At 41.1% G+C, this 26,351-nt stretch overlaps 2 protein-coding genes across 3 annotated transcripts in view; one reads left to right on the top strand and one right to left on the bottom strand.

Annotated features, from left to right (window-relative positions):
• Positions 1-1,185: 1,185 nt before the first annotated feature.
• LOC131130807 (muscarinic acetylcholine receptor M2-like) lies at positions 1,186-11,904 on the bottom strand. Of its 2 annotated transcripts, XM_058074823.1 has the most exons (4): positions 11,773-11,904; positions 6,763-6,964; positions 4,445-5,317; positions 1,186-1,872 (listed from the first exon to the last, which is right to left on the bottom strand). In XM_058074823.1, the coding sequence occupies exons 2-4, from the start codon at positions 6,913-6,915 to the stop codon at positions 1,561-1,563; spliced, it is 1,338 nt and encodes a 445-aa protein (XP_057930806.1). In that variant the 5' UTR covers positions 6,916-6,964; positions 11,773-11,904; the 3' UTR covers positions 1,186-1,560. The 2 variants fall into 2 exon arrangements, with proteins under 2 accessions (XP_057930806.1, XP_057930807.1); XM_058074824.1 differs by lacking the exon at positions 6,763-6,964 and having other exon boundaries at positions 11,773-11,836.
• Positions 11,905-20,519: 8,615 nt separating this feature from the next.
• LOC131130809 (guanine nucleotide-binding protein G(i) subunit alpha-1) overlaps positions 20,520-26,351 on the top strand; it is a 12,444-nt gene continuing 6,612 nt past the window's right edge. The window contains exons 1-2 of the mRNA XM_058074826.1: positions 20,520-21,003; positions 26,221-26,263. Coding sequence (XP_057930809.1) covers positions 20,886-21,003; positions 26,221-26,263 — 161 coding nt within the window. The 5' untranslated portion in view covers positions 20,520-20,885. The remainder of the gene's footprint in view (positions 21,004-26,220; positions 26,264-26,351) is intronic.

Below are 26,351 nucleotides of genomic sequence, written 5' to 3'. Positions count from 1 at the left end.
TGCAGGCCTCACAGCTAGGAGACCCGAGTTTGATTCCAAACTCGGCCATCTCTGTGTGGAGTTTGCATGTTCTCCCCGTGCATGTGTGGGTCTTCTCCGGGTACTCCGGTTTCCTGCCACATTCCAAAAACATGCTAGGTTAATTGGTGACTAAATGTGAGTGTGAACGGTTGTTTGTCTATATGTGCCCTGTGATTGGCTGGCGACCAGTCCAGGGTGTACCCCGCCTCTCGCCCAAAGACAGCTGGGATAGGCTCCAGCATGCCTGCAACCCTTGTGAGAATAAGCGGTAGAAAATGAATGAATCAATAATAAACACCACGCTTCAATTAATTGTCATGTGTATTTGAATAAATAAAAACTCCGCCATATTTATTACAGGTGGTATTATTTGTTGTCAGTAGTTACCACTATGTTACCATTATGTTACCATTATGTGACACAGCAAATATCAGTATACCTGTTTCCTTATTACCACAATTTTTTCAAATTATTGACAAACTTTTCAATCATAAGGTTTATTTAATTAAATGAATGATTAATTACCCGAGACCCTCGTGAGGATAAGTAGTACAGAAAATGGATGGCTGGAATTATTAATGAAACAAATTAAAAAGTCAATACGGATACGGAGCTAACATTTCAACCTCCATGGCGCTGATCGAAATTATAAATACCATAGAAACAGTATTTATGGATCGGATAAAAGCATTCGATACACAAAAGCCATCCATGTCGTGGATATGCTGGAGCCTATCCCAGCTGTCTTCGGGCGAGAGGCAGGGTACACCCTGGACTGTTCGCCAGCCAATCACAGGGCACATATAGACAAACAACCATTCACACTCACACTACATAAGCAAATGTGGACAATTTGGAGTCTCCAATTAACCTAGCATGTTTTTGGAATGTGGGAGGAAGCTGGAGTACCCACACAGAGATGGCCAAGGGTGGAATCGAACTCGGGTCTCCTAGCGGTGTGGCTTGCGTGCCGAACACAGGCATTTATCATCAATAAATAAATATGTTTTTGTGTCAGTAGCGGGCGTAATAGTCCCATACTGTCCATATAGGACTTTTCCCACAGCCGTAAATGAGAGGCAGTAATTTTGTGCTGCAAAAGGTGTTGATGAGCATAAATCATCCTAAAAATGAACTCATAATTTGGTGTTATGATCTCTTTAATTCAGCTTTAAAGTAAACATCAATACAGGAGGGGCATACAGATACAGTATTAAATATTACACCCGGACTAGTTTCACAACACTTTCATAATCTGAGTGATACTCAACAAAGAGGAAACATGCACACACTCATGCACACAACATGATGTATTCTAATCCACAGCACTTCATTCATAGTACAGTGTTACACTGTGTGGTAGGGCTGATCACAACACATTCACATTGCAAAAGCTCACAAGAAGGAAATACTGCAGGGAAAGAAGTTATGGATGCCAGCGTACTTTTCAATGAGCTTAATTCTTTTTCCACTGAATGTGGACGTACATCAGAATATACGCATTTGTGCACATTTTTACAAACTTTACCATGCATGCCATTACCGGGCTGCTCGTATGTTCTTGTACTGGCATAGCAGCAGGTGCTTGAAGGTGTTTTTGAAGGTGGTGTTGCACAGGGCGTAGCAGGCTGGGTTGATGGTGCTGTTGATGTAACATAGCCAGTAGCCGATTGTCCACAGAGAGTTGGGGATGCAGACGGAACAAAAGGTGTTGATGAGGACCATCACGTTGTATGGTGTCCATGTGACCACGAAGGCCACCAGGATGGCCATGATCGTGCGAGTCACCTTCTTCTCCCGGGAGGACGTGCTTTTCTTTCGCCACTTGGCCACTGCGCTCTGCTTTGTCACCTGTACATAGAAGAATATATCATATAAATTGTGTGAGATCTCAAGCGTGTTATTCCAGCAAAAAAGTATGTAATGTTAGGGTTGGGCGATATGGACCAAAACCCATATATCTATATTTAGGTTGAATATTGATAAACGTCATGTATCCGATCTTATAGAAAAACAGCAGCTGAAATATTATAGTATATTCTCTTTTTTTATATAAATATAGAAAGATATAATGTTCAGTCTTCAGTGCAATCATGCTGCGCTCACGTTAGTCTCTCTGTTCCATCTCATGTTCCCAGATCCACAGGGATGCCTTCCGTACATTATAATAGTGCCTTATATTTATGGATGCAACAATCAATGGACAATTTTGCCCAGTAATTGAGAAATGGAGGAAACCTTTTTAATGGGATGACAGCCTCTCCGCACATTGCTACAAAATCTTCAACAAACTGTAACGCCTGTTACGCCTGTGATTACAATTGCATATGAAAATAAATGTACTTCTCATATTTTTTCACTCAGAACCTGCACGTTGTCATCGGGCATTGTAAAGCGTTCCTTACATTATGTTCATTACGTTCCATAAAACACAATGTGGTATACTCATTGAGACTGAGTCACACACACGACCACAATAGCATGATAAACTAAGCTAGCTTCTGCTAGCTTCTATTCACACTTGTTTGTGATTTGGTGGGAGGGGACTGTTTAGTGTTTGTCCATCCATAGGGGAAATACTACCCCACAGTAACGTTCCTTCTCCTCACGATGTGAGATTCCGTGTTTAATTCTGTTTTTATTGGCCAATTCCGTGACTCCATCCGTCATTACCTGAAAACGTAAATCATAGGGCCCTAAACAAGATGAACATCTACAGCTGCTCATTTGCTTAAGGGGCCTAAATGGCACTAAAAACAATGAAAAAGTATGAATAAAGCACTATTAAACACTAAAAATGCAGTGGAAAATACCGAGCTGCTATAATTGATATATATATATATATTGATATGAACGATATGCTGGTTTTTGACATGATATATCAATATTTTAAAAATATTGATATATCTCAGAGCCCTACTAAATGCGTATCCTAATCAAGACAGACACTGTAACAACTGTAATGGTTTTCAATGAAGCTTTGTTGTGATGTCTTATCTTTAATTAGAGGGCAGCATTCACCGTCCTTCAAGCTCTGTTTGGGTTTCCACGGACCATCTTAATCTTATTTAGCTGCAGTTTTATCAGCTTTGTGCTGCTTGATAATGTGTCTCCATTCAGTAAATTCATTCATTCATTTTCATGAATTCTGGAGGCTATCCCAGCTGTCTTCTGGCGAGAGGCGGGGTACACCCTGGACTGGTCGCCAGCCAATCAGAGAACACATATAGACAAACAACCATTCACACTCACATTCATACCTATGGACAATTTGGAGTCGGCAATTAACTTAGCATGTTTTTGGAATGTGGGAGGAAACCGGAGTACCCGGAGAAAACCCACGCATGCATGGGGTGTTCCATTCAGAAAATGAATTTTTAAAGGTTTTTAAAACTGGGAGTGATTAAATATTTAATTGGCCAGTTTTGTGTTTGTGTAGTAGCAGGGAATTTGATTATATATACAGTATTAACTCATTCATTCCCAGCCATGTTTCAAGAGCTGTCCCTTTCATTACCGGCCATTGTTGATGATTTTGACGAATTTTGGAAGGCACATAGAATATTTTGTTATAGAGCTGTATAGACATGGTACTTAACAAAACAAAGGTCTTTCATCAGGAAAAAGTTTGTTTCTACCTTTAGTAATCAGCAGGAGAAAACGAAGGTTCACCAAAATCAACAAAAAAGGAAGAAAAACAGCTTTTTGTGAAAAGGTGCATTTCAAGCATAACTTTCAACATTCATTCATTTTCTACCGCTTTTTCTTCACAAGGGTCGCGGGGGTGCTGGAGCCTAACCCAGCTGTCCTCGGGCGAGAGGCGGGGTACACCCTGGACTGGTCGCCAGCCAATCACAGGGCACATATAGACAAACAACCATTCACACTCACATTCATAGTCGCCAATTAACCTAGCATGTTTTTGGAATGTGGGAGGAAACCGGAGTACCCGGGGAAAACCCACGCATGCACGAGGAGAACATGCAAACTCCACACAGAGATGGCCAAGGGTGGAATCGAACCCTGGTCCTCCTAGCTGTGAGGTCTATGAGGACCGAGACCACTCGACCACTAACCACACTAACCACTCGACCACCGTGCCGTCCCCTTTCAACATAAACAATACAAAAATTGTGTAATGCGTACTTTTTCACTTCCTGGTTCCTGTACAGCTTATATTGCTATGGGAAAATTGCAGGAAGAGTTCTTATAAAAGGAACTTCTGCCACCTTGTGACCATTCCAAGCTTGCTCTCTTTTATTGTGGAGCTGCGTCATCACCTCTTTTTGCCTCTACTCTACTAAAAACGTATAAATGCGTTTGTGGGAGCGCGCTGCTTGGGTTGAAAGAAAACATAAATACAGTACATCTTTGGTAGCGAATGAATTAATAGCTAATTGTGTTAAAAATGTTGCAGTTTTACCTTAAGCATTGTCCTTGTAGCTTGGCAGTCAGTCAGCGAGGTTGCCCTGGAAGACGGATCTGTTTGGTTGATCTTCCTAATGCCGGACAATCCCCTCAGCACCGAAACAGGAACCTCGTTTTCTGTGGATGTCGAGGGAAGAACGCTGTCTCCCTCTGGTTCCACCTGATCAGGCTTTTCTTCCTTGCAAGGACCACTTCCGTTGTGTTGCTGCTGTTGAAGCGCCTCCTTCTCCCTCGCTTGTCTGGCCTCCCTGAGCTGCTCCCTTATCTTCTGGATGTAGCTGTTCTGGATCTCGCCTCCATCGTCCTGACTGTGAGAGTGACCTTCTCCCAGACTGGTGCCAGATGTCTTCCTGCTGTCCCTCTGCATGCGACTGCGGCTGGCCTTGGAGATGCGATAGTAGAGGTAGATCATGATGGCCACCGGCAGGTAGAAGGCCGCAATTGCTGTCCCAAACGTGACCGCTGGGTTGGAGAAGAACTGGATGTAGCACTCCCCAGGCGGCACGGTTCTACCACCTACAATGAACTGCCAGAACAAAATGGCCGGCGCCCACAGGATGAAGGACAGCACCCAGGCAGCAGCGATCATCAGGCCGGCCATCTTGGTGCTGCGACGAGCCGGGTAGCTCAGAGGTTTTGTGACACAGAAGTATCGGTCAAAACTGATGATGAGAAGGTTCATGACTGAGGCATTGCTGACCACATAGTCGACCGCCAGCCACAGGTCGCACACCACTGCTCCCAACGGCCAGTAGCCAATCACAATATAGACGGTGTAGAGGTTCATGGAGCAGACACCGATAATGAGGTCTGCACAGGCCAGGCTGAAGAGGAAGTAGTTGTTGACGGTCTGCAGGTTCCTGTTTACCTTTGGACAAACCACAACGAGGCGGGCAGGCATGCTGTCAGATGCTAATCTTTTTTGTCTGATGTATGTTTTCTACCTTCTATTAGATTATGTTCCTGCACATTCGCTTTCTATCACTTCTCCAATATGGGATACCTCACAAAAGGCTGCAGAGAAGGATATTCAAATTAGCCTCAGGTTATGATCTACAAGCCAGTTATTTAAGGTTTATGTAACAGTTGTAAGCTTTTATCATCAAAATGTCACTACTTCAGTCAATAGGTATTCCTATTGGTATTCCTAGGTTAAGTCCTTCCCTCCTGCATGATCCAACTGCACTGCTGTGGAATTTCAGTAATTTTCCATACACTAATTTGGTGGTTTTACATGCTGATTATTAGGGATGCTCTGTTAGATCTGTCACCGATCGGCCAATAGATCGGCGTGATCATCGGTCAAACGACGTGGACACTTGCTTATATGTGTGTGAAAATAAGAAGGCTAAGCTAATAACACGACAAAGAATTGATTTTGTCGGACAAGATGACCAGCCTTTGTTAGCTTGGAATGCTTGGAGTGCTCTCTCACTTACCTGGAAGTCCTGCTAAAGCGCCACCAATGTACTCTCATATCCAAAGTCTCCTAAAAGACGGTGATTTCTTCTTCTTCTTCTTCTTCTTCTTCTTCTTCTTCTTTCTCTTTGGGCTTTTCCCTTCAGGGGTCGCCACAGCAAATCAATCTCCTCCATCCAACCCTGTCTTCTGCATCTGTCTCTCTCACACCAACTACCCTCATATTCTCCTTCACTACATCCATAAACCTCCTCTTTGGTTTTCCTCTACGCTTCCTACCTGGCAGCATCCTTCTACCAATATATTCACTATCTCTCCTCTGGACATGTCCAAACCATCTCAGTCTGGCCTCTTTGACTTTATCTCCAATGTCTCTAACATGTAATGCAACTCTGATGTACTTGTTCCTGATCCTGTCCATCCTGGTCACTCCCAATGTGATCCTCATCCTTGAGTGATATGTTCTCTTCAAAAACTAAGTAAAATGTGTTTGTCTAAATGAAAGTGATTTGATGGTTCCTTTTCCCATATCATATAGCCAGTAGCAGGGATGCAGCAGGAATTCTGGGTCCCATGAAAAAGAAATTACATTGCCATCCCCCCTCTATTAATGAATTACTCAAGTTTTTGGGCCTCCTTGCAATTGTCCTGAATTACCCCCTTTTAATACGGCATCCCTGGAAAATAGCGCTCACATAAATACATTGAAAATGTATATTTCATCCATGTGATCGGTATCATCCAATTTCAGTCTAGCATAAAAGCCTGATCGTTGCATCACTGATGATTAAAGCAGGAGGTAAACCAGCAAACCATAAGGGCCGACACTATAATAACTGTGTGTTGGAGTGGATTATATAAATGTGAAACAATGAAATTTGTGCATGAGCTAACCTTTATGGAAAGCATGACCAGTATGTTTCCAATGACCGTGATAAGACTCAGGGATCCCGCCACCAGGATGATGAGTACAATCTCCACGGCAGTGTAAGGGCTTCCCGAGAAGAGGCCGGCCTCAGCGCCACTGCTGGTGTTCACAGTCTCCATTATGATTTGGTCACAGATCCTTCAAGCTGGAGTCATGGGGCTGCAAATTCTGTCAGGGGCGACAAAATCTGCAACTTGATGTGTGACACAAGACGTGGCAGGTTTTGTTTTGACAGTGTTTCAGCTTACAGTGTGTGAACAGTGACCAGGTGTGCAAATAAAGGCTTTGGCAGCTGTGTTAGAAAATATAGAAGTGGCCTCATATCGGGGGAAACACATTAGTATCGTTTTGGATTTACCAAATGCAATTTACAAGAAATGCTATTTTGCTGACCATATCTTTGAGCCATCATCACTTATCGATATGTGCTTCTCTAAAAAGCTGAATTCACAACCTAATCTGCTTCCGTGTCACATTTTTTGACATCTTGCAGGCTCACTTATAAGCCAGTCTGCTTTAATTTGGCATCTCATAGCCATCTGATGACCAGATTACTTCTTAAAATCAAAATAACTACATTCTTTAAATATATTAAATTACCATTACACCAAGAGAAGGACTTAATAACTGTCTGAAATTGTCCTAATGCTTGCTCAAATTGGTCTTGTGACAGGAACTCAGATTAAATATATGTGGCTTTTTCCCCGGGAAGCTTCTCTCTCCGGGAGCAGCATCGTAACTGACCTGGAAGTGTAAACTGTGATGGGATATGACCTGACAGATTGGACAGGATCATGTAATGGGGCCACCTATACCTGTAGAGGGTTCATTTAAATTCCCCCCATTCTGCCTTGGAAGTACAAAACACGCTTTGAGAGGATCTAACATGCGTGTGAGCACCAATCCAGACCTTGTATGCAGTACGATAAATACATTTTAGAGTAAAATACTGCCGGTACCGTGTTTAAAGTACCTACATTTAAGCCAGTGCTTCTCAAACAGTGGGGCGGGCCGCCCTGGGGGACACATGGAACTGTCAAGGGGGAGCACAAGTTATATATTTATAGTACTCGACGTGCAATTTCACTCTTGAATACGCTTGTATGCGCTCCATTTTTTTCGCCTTTTCTTGGTTTCAGTTCCGAGTTCAGTCTGGACACCATAAAATATATAAATTGATAAACATTCTCAGTTTCTCAAATTTTTCGTGTAAAAAATGTTCTGTCCCTTTGGGGGGCAAATTAACTGAGAAGGACTGACTTAGGCCAAGGGCTTCTAACATGATATTGGATATGTAGAGTGTAAGTCTGCATTATTCTCATCTTCGCCGCTCAGACTGTGTTCGGGTTCTATTCCCCGCTCGGCCACCTCTGTGTGGAGTTTGTTCTCCCTGTACATGGGTTTTCCTCCCACATTCCAAAAACATGTTAGGTTAATTGGCGACTCCAAATTGTCCATAGGTATGAATGTGAGTGTGAATGGTTGTTTGTCTATATGTGCCCTGTGATTGGCTGGCGACCAGTCCAGGGTGTACCCCGCCTCTCGCCCGAAGACAGCTGGGATAGGCTCCAGCATGCCCGTGAGGATAAGCGGTACAGAAAATGGATGGATGGAATGTTGGAGAATAGAGCATCAAATGAGCGGGGAGCGTTAGGAGTGGCATAACATTGAAATCAGGGATAACCTAAACATATCCACCTCATTATAGGACTACAGCAACATTTGAAATATCTACATAAGCCTGAAAAGTTGGAAATGTACGCTAGGGCCACCTTTAAATTACACTTTTATGGACTCTGTCTTGAACAAAAAAATATTTTTTTTCTCTCTGGGAACCTTGGAACTGTCTGAAGTGTGAGTTATGATGTTTCCGCTGGTGTCGCCCACACTAAAAATTGAAACACTCATGATGATGCTGCTGTGTGATGCTTTGGATAAAAGCATCCACTCCCCAATGCACTGTACATTTCAAATGGTAGCAATTTAACAGCATAATTAAGGCAAAAACAAAGCAAGAGCCATATATAGTATTGCGTATAAAAACAGGCCCACACATCACAATGTGATGAAGCTATGTATTCTAATTAGAAAATCAATGTAAACATTGAAGGGCCATTGCATGCTGCTCTAAAGCTTGTAAGTGACTCCATTAGGCCACACGATAACATCATAGTCGACCTGAGAGATGTTTCCTTCCTGCTCTTACAGCCCCTTGAAACTTCATTACAGAATGGCTAACTCCATCACTTACTCATCACCGAACGATTCCAAGTCGTTTCTGTGATGTAGATTTGGTGTGTGTTTACATACTGGCTGGCCTGCATGTATGGTCGATCACATGCTTTCTGGTGGTTGTAGATGTACGCACATGTATGCACATGATCATTATTCACTAAATTCAATTATAGCAAGGGAAACATTTTTTTATATGTATGCTTACTATAGACTGTATCACGTTCTCCAAACGCATGCTACTAAAGCATATATTGAACAAAACTATACAGGAAATGCAACACTTTTATTTCTTTTCCATTTGTTTTTGCTCTTGTGGCACATGGTTGCCACACCAGATACTGACTGGTCCCCCCATGCAGTTAAACTGCACATTTTGGAGTGGACTTTTATTGTGGCCAATCTAAGGTACCCTTCTGCAATTATGCTTTCTTGTGGCACGTGGTTGCCACACCAGATACTGACTGGTGTCCCCCCATGCAGTTAAACTGCACATTTTGGAGTGGCCTTTTATTGTGGCCAATCTAAGGTACCCTTGTGCAATGATGCTTTCTTGTGGCACATAGTGGCCACACCGGATACTGACTGGTGTCCCCCCCATGCAGTTAAACTGCACAATTTAAAAGTGGCGTTTTACTAGATCATAAGATGTACTGAAAAATGTACTGTAGCTTAATTGTACAGCTGAATTTGGGCGAGAAGCGGGGTACACTCTGGACTGGTTGCTAGCCAATTGCAGGGCACATATAGACAAACACCCATAGAGTAACAACCATGTATGTGTATATATACAGTATATATACGTACATACACACACATATATATATATATATATATATATATATATAATTAACGTTAAAGATGTTGTGACATTTCAGGTGTGGGATCAGTGGTTAGCTGCAGATGAGAAGCATGTTTGCAGGGACCAGAGCATGTGGTGGAACACATCTGCAACTGTGGACATTACACAGACTACACAGCTTCATCAAAGGGACAGATTTAATGAGCGCAGAGATCAGAGTGGAGCAGGTTTTTTTTTTTTAAATCACATACTATAAAAATAAATATAACCACATGTTTATATGTAGATGTGTCTATCTGTTCATGCAAATGAGCATATTAGATAAGCGGATGGTAATAAGCAACAGAGAAACCTGACAATATTGTGGCAAGCAGCCGTTTCTGCATTAAGCAGGTTGCGTTATGACAATAACGAGAACAAGGTAAGACCTGGTGAAATGTCAATTATGTACATTAAAACACAAGTCAACATAAAGACTCTAGCATTAAGTTTTCTAGGCCAGTTAATTATTCTGTTTGGATGTTTATTCATTCATTCATTTTCTACCGCTTTTTCCTCACGAGGGTCGCGGGGGTGCTGGAGCCTATCCCAGCTGTCTTCGGGCGAGAGGCGGGGTACACCCTGGACTGGTCGCCAGCCAATCACAAGGCACATATAGACAAACAACCATTCACACTCACATTCATACCTATGGACAATTTGGAGTCGCCAATTAACCTAGCATGTTTTTGGAATGTGGGAGGAAACCAGAGTACCCGGAGAAAACCCATGCATGCACGGGGAGAACATGCAAACTCCACACAGAGATGGCCCAGGGTGGAATTGAACTCTGGTCTGTTTGGATGTTTATTGTAAAATGTAATTTTGGCTATTGTTAGACACAACTGCCATCTTTAAAAAAAAATAGGTTGTATTTTTGGCATAATCCTGCACATTCCTCCTCCTTATTTTATCCAACAAAATATTTTATTTCATTTATTTCATCAATTACAACATATTTGTGTTGTGCTATATTTAGGAGAGTGTGGTCCTGCTTTGAGAAGTGGGAAATTTCACATCTGTATGAGTTTTGGGCCTCATACAAAGGAGGGGGGAGGTGTTACATAGGGAAGACTAAGTCAGAGGTCACTGGGTGCTGCACCAAAACAAACAAAATCTAGAAATAGAAGCGTTCTCACATGGCATATTCTACATTTATTAATCCAAGCCTTTAACATTTTAACACCATCTAATTAAGGCAGTGGTTCTAAATAAATTTTTGTTATGTCCCGCCTCAGGGACAAATTTTTTCACATGCCACTCTTTTGAAATAGTATTGAGTACTCTTAATATACAGTATATGTATTTATCTGTACAAAGCACTGTATGAGATGCTGGCACCAGCATCATTCATCTATGACACAGACACAGACCTGAAGAAAACAGATCTGCCAGCCTTGAAGACATTTTATGAATATAGTTCCCTCCCCCGCCCCCCGCCTCTGACTGCAGATTAAGAGCCAAAACTTTATTCACAGCATCTTTGAGGGGATGAGGGGATTCCTTAAATGCACTCGGACTTGAGGAAGCCACAGTTGGGATTCAGCTCATCCCTCATAAAAAACCTCAGCTGAACTTGTCTTGAATGAAAGTTCTACTTGAAATCCTGTCAATATGTCCCATTTTGGCGTTTATTTGTTCCCTTTTGAATCATATTTTTTATAAAATATCCCAAAATAGAAAGAGCAATTACCACCTGATGACACAACACTTAAATTAGTACTAATTAGCAGGTAAGGAACCATTTTTGGTTACCGGTACTTTAAAGGTTGGTACCATGCAGTGATGCCTCAGAGCAAATCAGCAAAGCAAATATTTTTATTATAATGATGCTGATATATCATCACATTAAATTCTCAAATAATATCTCCTTACCTGCATGATTTTTGTTGAGAAATCTTACCTTGAGTGCACAGAATGACGTGAATGAGTGGTCTTCATTTGGTCCATGTTCCTGTCACCTCTGTGGACACACTGGACACACAAGGGAAGCACAAAGCCACTGGATGTTGATGTTATTGCTCCTCCTCTGACAGTGTGTGTGTGTGTGTTGCACATGTATGTGTGTGTAGCTGATAGACAGTCAAAGGAGGGGAGGGGACAAAGAGGAGCTTTTTAGTGACTATTGTGTTGTAACCCTCAAGCAAGAGTGTAAAATTTGAATAAACAAGAGACGAGACAGGCGGAAGGAGAGGGATTTTGTTTTGCTGTGGCCTCCACTCTGAGCTGTAGGCCACCGTCATGCACACCGCGTGTTTTTGTGATTTATGAAATCAAATCAAATGCTCTGCAGCAATTAAAGGCAGGACGCACGCAACAAAAGAGGAGCGGCCGCCCGGCAGGGTGTTAACCTTTAAAACTCTGCTGTTTTGACCTTTTAAGTGAACCTGTGACGCTGTGTGCCCCACTTGGTGGATGACCTTACTTTGATGGCGTTACCACAAAGAATAATGGTCGCCATGTCTCACCGCAATGACAAAAATTGATGATTTCCAGAGCTTATTATGGCGCTCTGCTAATTGATTTGTTGGTCTTCTCATGTAATTGTAATTACAATCAAATATTTATTTGCTTTCTTGATGGGGTGGTATGACTCTATGACTATTTTAATTGGCGTTATAGCTGTCTAATACTAGGAGTCCACTGGTGTGATTGGCGCGTAGTGGCTTGCTGTGGCACATAATCTTTGGCACCAACTGCCGCCGGCCGAGTGGACTCCTAGCATCAATGGCACAACTTGGCCCGCGCCATTACATTCCAGTGGATTCCAGTAGGTGGATTGTTTGCGACATTTGGTTCCACTTGGTGGACACTTCGCGCCGATTGCTTGATGCAAGCGGCTCAACAAAGATTTTACACATTTTGAAATTTTCTTCCCGCCAAACTCAATTTTTGCCGCTATTACGGGCCACCACGAGCCAGTTGGGAGGCAGTTTGAGCCACTGCACGCCACTAGGCACCTTATTGGCGACACTAGGTGCCACAGAAAATTGCATTGGTGTGAACCGGCACCAACTGGCGCCGGCCGAGTGGACTCCTAGCATCATTGGCGCAACTTGGCTCGCGCCATTACATTCCAGTAGACGGATTGTTTGCGACATTTGGTTCCACTTGGTGGACACTTAGCGCCGATTGCTTGATGCAAGTGGCTCAACAAAGATTTTAAACATTTTGAAATTTTCTTGCCACCAAACTCAATTTTTGCCGTAATTACGGGCCACTATGAGCCAGTTGGGAGGCAGTTTGAGCCACTGCACGCCACTAGGCACCTTATTGGCGACACTAGGTGCACAGCAAATTGCATTGGCGTGAACCGGCACCAACTGGCTCCGGCCCAGTCGACTCTTAGCACTGCAGGTCCCGTAAAATATGCTTTTAGAAATTCTTTGAGGTATAAACCTGCATTGAACTAAGCCTGCACGATGATATTGTGATCTAATACAAAACCATCAATCAGAACGATATATTAAAAAGCATTTATCTTTAAGATAAAGGTGACCTATTATGTCCATTTATGTTCGTATTGAGTTGTGGACTCCGACAGAGCAGCTACACACAATAACTCAAACAGAAAACTTTCTCGATCTTCCAGAATCTGCGCCTCTTCCAGCTGTATTTGGATTTGTGCTTCCCCCAAAAGGATCTGTTTTAATTTATTGCACCCATGCCCCGCCTCCGGGCACACCGACCCCGCTGTGATTGGTCAGACTCCCAAACTACAACTGCAGCGAACAACACTTTCTAATTTAAAAAACCTTCTTTCAAGGCTCACTTCCAAATGAGCAAACCTCATTATCTGAAACTTTGGCATTGTTTACTAATTATTTGGCTTATTCCTCACTTGTGAAAAGAGCTTGCTTCTGAAGTTCTGTGTTTTTGTAATGTCATCAAGGGAAAAACATTTGTGTCAAAGACAGACACAAAACAAACCACGTTGCTGGTAGGCTTTACTAAAAGTACTTTTAAACTTGAGCAACACACTCCCGATACACGGTTGTGGGACCTGTGAGATTTATTTCAAATGGCTGAAAACAAGGATGATAATAGAATCTTTTTAAGAGGCATTCAAAAATAGATTCAAACAAACTACATTACGTTTGCCTTGGTGAGCATCATGACTACAAGCTATGTGTGGCTCTATTGCAGTGCATTCCGGGATTTGTAGTATCAGTTGTACTTATGCACAATATTAACCTGTGGGTGGAATAAAATAGTTATACAATTTTTTTTTAAATATCCATCCATTTTCTATGCAGTGGGAGTATGCTGGAGCCTATCCTAGCTGTCTTCGGGCGAGAGGCAGGGTACATCCTGGACTGGTCACCAGCCAATCACAGGGCACATATAGACAAACAACCATTCACACTCACATTCATACCTATGGACAATTTGGAGTCAGCAATTAACCTAGCATGTTTTTGGAATGTGGGAGGAAACCGGAGAAAACCCACACACGTACGGGAAGAAAAGATCTCCCGACTGTGTGGCCAACATGCTACCCACTCGAACATCGTGCGGCATATACTGTATATTGTCATTACTCATATTCATATTGCACGGTGTATAAAGACCTTTAAAACTAGAGATTCACCATATTCATATTTTACAGCTGTATAAAGACATTTAAGGCGGCACAGCGGTCGTGTGGTTAGCGCGCAGACCTCACAGCTAGGAGACCAGGGTTCAATTCCACCCTTGGAGGAGGGAGTTGTGGAGTTTGCATGTTCTCCTCGTGCATGCGTGGGATTACTCCGTTTTCCTCCCACATTCCAAAAACATGCTAGGTTAATTGGCGACTCCAAATTGTCCATAGGTATGAATGTGAGTGTGAATGGTTGTTTGTCTATATGTGCCCTGTGATCGGCTGGCCACCAGTCCACGGTGTACCCCGCTTCTCGCCCGAAGACAGCTGGGATAGGCTCCAGCACCCCCTGCGACCCTCGTGAGGAAAAGCGGTAGAAAATGAATGAATGAATAAAGACATTTAAAACTAGAGATTCACCATATTCATATTTTACGGGTGTATAAAGACCTTTAAAACTAGAGATTCACCACACTTCCTTCCTTTTGCAGTTTACAACACAACATGTAATGTACATATAATTTATTCGTTCATACCAGGCCCGCTGGGCACAGCTAGCTGTTTTGCATGTTAACATTATACAACATGCTCCCAGTTAGCATCCACATGTGAGTATGGGCTGGTAAAAGGTCTCTTTCGAGCAGCACGTATCTTGACATGAGAGGCAAGTGTGAAAAGAAGGCCTGATGGAAAGCATAAAGGACGCAGTGCTGTAGGGCATATGATGTATATATGCTTGCACCATGAGTGATAAAAGCCACCACCCCCAGTTTAGACAAGCACATCTTTTTCATTATTGCCTGTATATGTTACAAGCAGTATATGCATATATGATATACATTTGTACACATTTGTTCAACTGTAAGCACAAATTCAGAGTAACACAATTATACGAAGAACATCATCCTCATTTGCCCTATACCACTCATAAAAAAGGAATAAAAAAGCTACAAGTAACAATGAAGCTCTTAGCTTTTCACTCTTTGAATCCATGCCTCAGGCTTCCTTTTTTAAGGGAAATGAGGTCATCTAGTTTGAACCACAGCAGCTTTGTGAATGGACGACACAATAGCAGCTCCATATGTAACACTTCCTGCCGACAGGTTTACTGGTGCATGCAAAAGTCCAAAAAGTGAAGCAATAATAACTTGTAGGTTGTTTTTGGCTTTGTCATCATCTATTATGGATCAGCCTTACTTGGGATTTAGGCCACCTGGACTCTACTGGCACGGACCCACACTTATATCCATTGATGCGCCTGTGATTTATTACACATTAGCTGAGTACCACAAAACCCTGGACTGTGAGTAATCACACTCTTCCTAAAACGCTCAACGTTCCATCTGGATGGGAAAATTGTATTTGTTTGCGCCAACGCTGGTAACTCTGCTCACCAAAAATGAGTCGCAACTTTTATTTGTTCAATATTAACCTGTTTATCAGTTTAAATACACATGTCTCTCTTCATCCATATGTAAACATTAAATATGATTCATTTAATTTCCAGTTAGAGTTCAATTTTATATTATTTTTACATAATCAAAATATTCACACATATAAGGAATGTATAGAAACTGTACATTCAAATTGGAAAAATGCATTTTTCTTTATGCATACATGACCCGTTCTTCCAACATGCAGACATCTTTACGAGGATCTTGCCATGAGAAAAAGGAAGAAGAAAAAAAAAAAAGCAAAAAAAAAAAAGAGTTAAATTTTATCTACAAAGATGTTGGTCTAATCACACATGCATAACTTTTAAACATATATCTGATCATCCACTGTAAACATGATGTGAACTTTTGTGACGTCTGTCCATCTGGCCATGCATATATTGTTACCGTACGTTTTTCAATTTACGTACACACGTGTCCATTCGCATACACACAGGATATATGATGATGATTTCCCTGGATGACGCCACACTAAATATATAACAATGTAAATCAGGGGTCTCAAACACGCGGCCCGCGGGCCAAATGTGGCCCGCAGTTTGAGGCCCCCGTCTTGATATGAAAGTTTAATGTTAGTGCGGCCCGCGCAAGTTTGATATGGATGCTGTATGGTATCATTTACCCAGAAAAATGTATTACGTTTGATTAATGTTCATGTTAAAGGTTAAATAACTGTTAATAGTTATCCTCCCTATCCGTGTGGAAGTGGTAAGTTTTTGGCTATTTAAGTTTAAAGGAAATAACTTGAAGGCTACCGTTTAGGTCGCTAGCTCTCTAGTTTGCGAGTTAGCATGTGTCTCAAGACCCTGCAGTTGCGCAATATGTTGTAAATAAAAAGAGTATAAATGTGACTATAGTCGTGTTTTGTCATGTCTACAGGGCTCTAATAATGCTTTGTTCATTTTAATCTGAAAAAAAAATGTGTCTACCCACCAACTATATGTGGTTTCTTAAGTTTTTATTATTTGCCGTTTTATTATATTATTATTATATTTATTTATTTATTACTGATTGATTGATTTTCTTTATTCATGATTTGTTTATTTATTTGGCATCTTATTTTGTGTAGAAAAATAAAAATGAAGATATTTGAGAACAGTGGAATGTTTTATCAGAGCTTTTCTGATAAAACCAAAGCAAAGTTTATTCATTTTTCTGTTTTTAATAAATTTTTTTTAAACCTGATGCGGCCCATTCTCAGCCAGACCCGAGCTCCAGTGGCCCCCAAGTAAATTGAGTTTGAGACCCCTGATGTAAATGGTGCTGACTAGTCCCTCGGGTGTAGGCTTTACTACTCTGCTGCCATCTAGAGGACAATTGAGTCACCACAAGCCTTTTCTGAATACTGTATTTGCCCCCACCCTAACCCTCACGCATTGTCACTACCTGAATGTTAAAACTGGAATGTCATTTTGAACAAGCACAGTCCCCCGTCCTTGTCTTGTATCTATTTCTTTTCCTTTATATTATAAAACTAATTAGAAATTGAGGTTATCATTTTATTTTTGACTTCCACTATCCACTCCAGCTGGGGCTGCGTTTGAGTTTGATGTTTTTGGTGTTCTTTTAAACTCGTATAATAAGTTAATTAACATAATGAGTCAATAAGAGCAATATGTTCGGCAGCAGTGTGTACAGCTTCAGGCCATTTCTGAGTTTTGAATAATGAACACACACACACACACTGTGGCTAATAGGTCCCACTTGGGGGCCTGTAGCAATAATGAGCATCAAAGTGCTGAGCCGCTGTCCTCCATTCAGACGCAGGGCATTGTGAGGCTGTGTCTCTTGAAGGATTCAAAACATTTCTTGTTGTGCTGTAGCACGGTTTTGCCATAGCAACAATAATACTGTCATGTCCCCGCTGACCATGCGCACAAATATGAATGCATTCTTCAATGAGGGTTAGGAAACAGGACTTTTAAAGAGAGGCTTTAAATGCACTTTTCCCCTCTTGGCTCAACCTGTTCTTCTCATGTTCAGCACGTACATGGGAAATTATGAAATGTTTTACTTTGCATAATATTGCATTGCCACCTGCAATGGAAATTATATGCAAAGTGGGAAGATGAATTCCGACCACATGTCAACCCTTTCCCATCCCATTTATACATACAACTACCAAGAATACTGCTGGGTCAGTTCTGGTCAAAATCACTTGTGCGGCACTTTTGGGCTAATCAAATCTACTGTACTTCTTCTTTCTCTTTGGGCTTTTCCCTTCAGGGGTCGCCACAGCAAATCAATCTCCTCCATCTAACCCTGTCTTCTGCATCTGTCTCTCTCACACCAACTACCCTCATGTCCTCCTTCACTACATCCATAAACTTCCTCTTTGGTCTTCCTCTACGCCTCCTTCTACCAATATATCTCTCCTATGGTATGTCCCAACCATCTCAGTCTGGCCTCTCTGACTTTATCTCCAAGGCCTCTAACATGTAATGGCCCTCTGATGTACTCGTTCCTGATCCTATCCATCCTGGTCACTCCCAATGAGAACCTCAGCATCCTAATCTCTGCTACCTACCAGTTCTGCTTCCTGTCTTTTCCTCAGTGGCACTGCCTCTAGACCAAACAACATGGCTGGTCTCACCACAGTTTTGTATGCCTGTGGTATTCAAATATACTATACAAAGAATTTAATGTAATGTAATGAAAAATCTAATTCATTCATTCATTCATTTTCTACCGCTTATCCTCACAAGGGTAGCGGCGGTGCTGGAGCCTATCCCAGCTGTCTTCGGGCGAGACTGGTCACCGGCCAATCACAGCGCACACATAGACAAAGAACCATTCACACTCACATTCATACCCATGGACAATTAATGGATTAATTAACCTAACATGTTTTTGGAATGTGGGAGGAAACCGGACAGAGAACATGCAAACTCTACACAGAGATGGCCAAGAGTGGAATTGAACTGGGGTGCAATGAACCATGACAACATGACAAGTCACCATTATCTCAACTACCCAAGCACTAAGTCAACAATAAATCCACAAGGGCTAGATAACCTCCTGCAAGTAGAAATATGTATACATTGCTCCCTCAAAGTTTTTGTTGACTGTCAGTATACCAAAATGAGCCATTTCAAGAAACAGTACAAGCAGTTGATGTTTACAAAGTATAAGGAAGAAGAATCCTGAACTACAGTCTCCATACAATGCTATGTCTAACGACTCTTGCACTTACTACTTTTTCATTTCTTAGTATTACATTGTAATGTAACGTAATTGTAATGTAATTACATTCAGTTTTATTGCAAATGTTGTTCAAAGCATAATGCAGATTGTCAAACATAGGCATTTTTATGGGCATCTCAATTACTCACGTTGAATTTCTATTTGCTGTGTATACTGCATTTCTTCACATTTACAGCACGGAACTGTGCAATTTTTCAAAAAATGAAAATGTACTTTAAAAAAACATTTCATTTATCATGCATCACTTCCATTGTTTTCATTAATTTCAGGTGCTCTGGCTGCAGTGCTGCTCGTGCTGCATTGCATTCATCTGACAGTCATTTGAATTCCTGGATGTGGTCACAGAGGAAACATAACCACAGGGTGGAGTCCTCATTTGTGAGCATCAGCACATCTTTCCATCCCTGTGACGGGATATGAAAAACACCAAGACAGCAGACGTTCACAATCTGTGAGAAAAAAATTATATTATGAGCTAATTCAAACAGGTTTACTGTACATACATGTCATATACTCTACATGGAGGACTGCAGAGAATGAAGTTCACCTGAGAACTCCTGTCCACAAACAGTGTCTGCCTAGTCTGACAAGTGTCATATGCAAAGATGTTAGCAAGCTTTTGCAGGTCATGACAGGGGCTGACAATGCAAATCAAGTACCAGTGTTTTCACCCAATGTTGCGGCTGATTTGCCTAAATTGTCAGATGATTGTTGACCAAAATCTAGGTAGTAAAATGCTGCAAGCGTGATCTTAAAAATGGAAGACACTGTTAATGTTATAATGTGAACAATAAAAAAATGTTTTGGACTTTGGTAGTATGATGGCATAGTGGTAAATTGGAACCTCTCTGTGTGATGTTTAAATCATCCATCCATCAAACACAGGAAGTGAACAGACTATCAGTAATTGCTAGGTCATGGAGCAGGGGTAGGATGTCCCAAGTGCATTATTATTTTTTCTGTAGCCCTGGGCGGAATAAGTTTGGAACCCCACCTCTAAAACCAAAACTATAAACTTGTTAATTATTAATAGAGCACAATACAATAAAAAATCAATTAAAATCAAACCACAAAAATAGCAAAAGTACAACTAAGACACAATGTTCAGAGAAAAATCAGAATCGTTAATGCCTGATATCTGATAATATCTGACAATAAGCCAAAACCTTGTCATGCAAGTTGTTTTTTAGCCTTTTTAGAAGATTTTCAAATATATAGATATAAAATATCAACGTGGTCCCTTGTAGTATGGTATAAGTGTTGTGTTACAATATAAACCAAATAAAGTCGACATGTGAAGAAAAAAAGTACTTAAGAGATCAACATTGAAGAATCTGATTTCAGTTAAATCACACCAGTTTAAACAGCCAGCGTGACTTTTCCTCTTGAAATCTGCGCATGCGCTTTGCTCATTTACGTCGCGAACTGTACCGGAAGAGATCTCAAACCTGCGAAGCAAATGTGGCTTGTCGCTTTGATTTTCGCCATTTAAGACGTCTTTAACGACTATACAACATTCGCTTTTAACTCAGTAGGGCCAAATTAAAAAATAACGCGTATTGGCTGCGAAGTGGTCAGTTTTAGAGAGAAGGGCGTGCTTCAATCCCAACTGTTGGCACACTTCGCCCCCTCCTCCCTCCTGCTACAGTCCTCCACCCCATTTCTGGGTGCTAGCTTGGTGATAGCCGTTGCATGTCGTAGCACTCCCCCCACAGTAAAAAGTTCTGTTGCGTCCCAATTGTTTTATTTTTCCCTCGGAGATAACTCTGCCGCAAGATGGGATGTACGCTGAGCACGGACGACAAGGCGGCTCAGGAGCGGAGCAAGATGATCGACAGGAACCTCCGGGACGACGGCGAGAAAGCTGCCCGGGAGGTGAAGCTGTTGCTGCTTGGTGAGAGAAAGATGGATGGTCGGGGTCTATTTGCTGGACCTACCCACATTAGTCTGTTACTGCAGCAATTTCCTTTCAAAAGTACACATCAGATAATAGATGTTGTATAACTAAATCTTGCAAAATGGAATTATTGTATTCATTTAACTTTGATGACATCGAAACAAGTGAAGACATTTTGTTTAATGTTGGATGGCACGGTGATATGTGGAGCTAGTTTTTAAAAAAGTTGGATTATCTTTCTATTGTTCGTCTTTTAAAGCACGGTTATAATGCTTCTAATGCTAGTTGAATGTATTTATCTCGGAGGATTAACGCTACTTTAGCCAGTCGCTGCCGCCCAACGCTGGCATTAAAGTCGCTAAGCTAATTTAGCAATTAGCTTCTTAAAGCTAGCTACCCCAGCGTCGCTAGCCTGGATTAGTTGGAACACAAAACACGCAATAAAAAAATCCCCGATTATTTTGAATGCTGCAGGTTAAAACAAGTTTTTCTTCTGCTTCGGTGCATTGGCTACAGTTTCCAGTAAAACGCTAATCAGCTGACTTCCTGATTAGCCACACTTGTGGTGTCGTCCTGTTTTATAATAATATCGTTTTACTTTATTTTTCGATTATACAAATCGATAATTTCGTGCCTATATTTCCACTTAAAAATGACATTTCCATGCGTTTACGCAATGCTTTCCGGATGGAATCAGAACAAAATCTGAATAAACGGCACAAAATGGCTAAGGCGTGATCCGTAGATGGCTTTAGCAAAGTTATATCAAAGATATATACTACATAAAAACACAGCACATCCCGAATCTATTTTTTTTTAGTTTACAGTATAATATTTTAGTGCATATTTAGTGATAGTGTCATGCTATCTTGTATATAAATATATGAAACGCGATGACACATTTCCAGCTGTTGCATGTTGTTTGGTTCCAACATGGTTGCAGCAGTCTTGAAACTAGAGGTGCGTGATATTGTTTTTTTTTTTTTAAATCAATAACCGATATTGTACTGCACTTCATTACTAATATTGGCAGCAGTGCTTCCCACAAACTAATCGCCATTTCACGTCTTGTGAAATGAACACACTATGCTTCTTTTACTATGATGCCGCTGGATGCCTTACACAATTACACCGTTTGTGCAAAATAAGACAAATGCTGCTATATGCAATGTAAGGAGAAGAAATAGCTACATGTTTATTTAAAGCAAGTCATGACTAAGTGAAATACAACATGTTCTCATGCTGCAATAAATGGGAATTACATTTAATTTCAACATTGATGTTAATTATACTATTTTGAAAGCTTCACATTTCCTATGTGGCAGAAAAATCTGTGTAAGAGCAAAGTGAACAACAAAGTAGGAAGTAGGACTAATCAGTGAAATTACAGACTGGGCTCATTCCTCGCTGATTATTTTACCACAGGTATGCTAGCTTTGTGTTGTTACGAGTGATTCTTCGTGAGATATGATATTAGATTTGAAGTAGGGTCTTAAATGAAAATGCCTTTTTATTATGATTGATATTAGAGTGGAAACAATTAATCGATTATCCAACTAATCAACAGCTATTTTGGTAATTGAGATGAACACACACTACCTAGTGGTAGAACAGTGAAACTACAAATAGCCATGGCTTTGCCTGTACAGCGCAAGCCATATCATCTTGCTGTGTGCTTCACAACTTGACCATCAAACAAGGCACCGTCCCTCCCCCAAGAAGATCCAAGATGAGGCGATGCCAAAGGCAAAGCCTGCCCCGAAAGTTCTTTTGTTTTTTTTTTATTTATTTATTGGTGATGCGCATGTAGCAGTCTGCGCCAGTGACTCATTGATTTGCAGCAGAGTGTTTGCAATGTTTGTCAGTTGATACTTCTCAACTTCAATTTTAGTGCCAAGAATTCCTCTTCCTCGCCCTCTTTGTTATGATTTTGTAGAGGGAAAAAGTTCATTTATGCATTATTAGAGATTGTTGCTAATTTCATTCATCAATCGAAAAAATTATCAACCAATTAATTGGTTATTAAAATCGTTAGTTGCAACCCAAATTGATATTATGATGATGTATATCGTGTGATCAGTATCAGGACTCATGTGTTCCAGGGTTACAGCTTGTGAGTCAGTCATAAATGTCTTTTTTTAAACACTCATATTCACTGAATAGGGTATTGTTGTCTGGCAATGTTCTGTTCAAGTAAAAGAGTGACTTTTTGTTTTTTTATACAAGTGAAACTGAAGCTGCATTACTCTCAAGGGCACATTTAATGTGATCCAATGAAGGGGAGGTATACAAATGCTTTTACAGGGATGGTAATAACAATATTTGACCTTCTATGTAGATAATTAAGAGCAGAAACAAAAATTGGCTTGTTTTATATAAATAACATGAAGAAAACTGATGCTGAGTTACACTTAAGGGCACATCTAATGTGAGCCAATAAAGGTGTGGAATAAAAATCTTACCTCAACTATACTAACATCAAGAGTAGACCTTTGATGTAGCTAAGTAACCAAAAAAATAGAAATGCTTGTCAGGGGGTTGTTCACTTCTACACCACTACAACCACGGCAATCGGCACAATTCTCATGAGGTACTGTGTATTTGTTGTTCCAAATTTGTTGCCTAGCTCGAAACCGGTGACCACTGCCGACCGCCTCAGTCAGACGTATAAGAGGTTGCATAGCAACCCGTGCTGCCTGACTGACAGCCATGTGAATGTACGGCAATTATGTACGCCCAACACACACAGCCAGTGCAAGCAACCGACCGTATGTTTGCTTGCTGTCGCTGTGAGGCCTACGAGCGAGATGAGGCTGATGTTGAAGAACATGCTTGTTGAAATTAATCGCTGCTTGAGCACATTTGAGTGTTTTTTTTCCTTCCCCAGCTTTGCTCGTATGTGTGGCAGAACTATTTGAGTAGTATGATGTAGTAGTATGATGTTTTTGTTGCTGTTGTGATGTGATGGAGATTATGGATGAATATTGCACAGTGAGGCATCTGCCTTTTGTGACTTGATGCATCCCTTATGGCGATGCCTTAATGTCTGACAAAAGTGACATGAGTTTTAAGTGGGAGGAGGCTTGTCAAGATATCAAAATAATAATCGTGCTGCAAAATATAATTGATTTTCAATATTATCTTAACATTTGTAGGCATTTTTTTCATTTATTGTAGTCATGAGATGTGTCAAAAACTAGTGTATATGTGTGAGAGATTAGCTCAAGACAGAATTTGCAGGTATGTGTGTGTTTTTGCAGTGTAGCCAGCGACACTGGGCGTGCACCATTTTGCACTCTTTTGTTTATAGTTGCCGACCAAATGCCTCAGCAAGTGTTGACTGTCAGAACCAAGGCGGCCGCTGCCCGACCACCTCCATCGTTACTTTTTTTTCCCCATTTGAGACAAAACTGTCCATATCGGTCATCTGTGTTAATGTGCTCACAATGTTCATTCTGTTTAAAACCGTAATATTCCCGCTCTGGCATTCACCTTAAAACCGCTTTTGTGTTGTCGCTGATGTTAGCATATGCTGGCTAACTGCAGTTAGGGTAGTAAGTACCGTAGCTAGTGGCCCTGCCTCCACAAAGACGTTGAATGAGATGAGACCCCACTCTCTCAGTTCATTCTACTTATAGAACCAAGGCACACAGCCAGATACAGGGTGAACCCTCTTATCATCCAGAATGTGACCATATTGTAAAGGGGATGCCCATAACTTTGATGCCTTAGAGCTCATCACCAAATAATCTTAAACTGTCCCCATCATAAATCCTTGATTGGGCACGCTTTGATATTAAGTGCCTTTCAAGTCAAATAATCTAAAAACAAAATGTCAGCACTTTAATGGCATCACAGATGGACCTCATTTTTTAGCGGTTATAACAGCGTAAAAAAAGTAAGTTGTTGCCGATCAGTCTAGCTTTTCAGCCTCTCCTCCTCCGTATCTCCGTGGGGATCTCCGATCGCTAGGCGTAGCGAAGGGGTGCTCAAAGCTAGCACCTACTCCCGAGTATAAACAATGGAGCAAGTGGCAAGCTTCAAACAAGATGAACATACATAACTGCACACTTGCTGATGGGTTTGTTATGGCACAAAAACAACAAGAAAGTAATAAATTAAGCACTATTAAACATTCAAAATGCACTAGAAGATACTGTGCTGCTGTACCTCATGGTAATATATATTTTATCAATATGTTTTTCAACGAGTCAATCTCAAAACTTCTTAACCTGAGCGATACATATCCACAATGTTTTTGGAGGATTTTTTACCATTTTTTCTGGCAAGAAAAGAAAAAGGGAAATACAACCAGAGCAAACGGGGGCATGGTTTCTTTGATATCTTGCACAATATTTGGGTTGAATCAGTGTGGCAAGTATATGATATATGATAGAAATGGTTTGTGCTTCAGCAGGTCACTGAGGAGGGAGGTGCAAGTTAGCATTTGAACATGAACGCTATGTTTGCAGTCTTTATTAGTTGTGTGTTAGTGTGTATTCGTTGTCTGTTCATCACTTGGGGGAAGTTGGAATTGGTTAACATTTCTCCTCACCTGGGAGTTGCTGTTCCCAGCAGAGGGAAGCTTAATTAAAATGTTGTGTTCTCAGTTGTAAACATGCGTGCATGTCATAGGCAGCTGCCGAGGCTAGTGCGGGAGTCTTAGCTTCAAGTTGATCAAAGAATATAAAAGAGGCTGTGTGCGCGTTATGGTGTTCATTTTTAGATGCATCTTAACTGGCGAGCCTGCGTGAAATCGTAACCCAGGGTTATTTGAGCCGTGTGTAATCCCATTGATGTCAGGATCCAGTTGATTAATCCAATAGAGCTGAGACACGGCTAAACTGCGGATTGAGTCGCTTCTTTTAAGTGTTGTGTCGTCGGGTCCACTGAAAGTGCAGATTGGAGCACGGAAAAGGATTCATTTGGTGTGTATTACTATTAGGCTGCAAGTGTATATCATCATAGTGGGCTGTGATAGCAGAACTGGATAGAAAAATGAAAATATGAATTGCTCTAGGCTCATTTTTTCCAGTTTAGTGTTTATTCAAAATGTCCCATGGTAGTAATCATTAAAAGCCTCTGATGGTTTTATTGCCCTGCAAAGTATATATAGGCACATACAAATCTTTGTTGTGTCAACTCAGCAGTGCTATATAATAATGTGAGTTTGTGTGTTGGCAAAAATATAATTCAAGTTTCTCTCCTTTCCAGGTGCTGGGGAATCTGGGAAGAGTACCATTGTTAAGCAGATGAAGTAAGCAAATCATGCATGACTCTGCAAATGTTTGTGCAGGGAGAACACAAAATGGCAGACTGCATGAATCAAGTGACTATATAATGAT

Source organism: Doryrhamphus excisus, chromosome 6 (genome assembly GCF_030265055.1).
Source record: "Doryrhamphus excisus isolate RoL2022-K1 chromosome 6, RoL_Dexc_1.0, whole genome shotgun sequence".
Classification (NCBI taxonomy): domain Eukaryota; kingdom Metazoa; phylum Chordata; class Actinopteri; order Syngnathiformes; family Syngnathidae; genus Doryrhamphus; species Doryrhamphus excisus.
Note: the sequence above shows the minus strand (reverse complement) of the source record. Positions and strands in the feature narration are given on the sequence as shown.

Coding starts and splice junctions, on each gene's coding strand:
- LOC131130807 (XM_058074823.1), bottom strand. CDS start 6,915: ATGGAGACTGTGAACACCAGCAGTGGCGCTGAGGCCGGCCTCTTCTCG. Junction 5,318..6,762: donor TGGTCATGCTTTCCATAAAG/GTTAGCTCATGC, acceptor GTTTGTCCAAAG/GTAAACAGGAACCTGCAGAC. Junction 1,873..4,444: donor CTACAAGGACAATGCTTAAG/GTAAAACTGCAA, acceptor TTCTATGTACAG/GTGACAAAGCAGAGCGCAGT.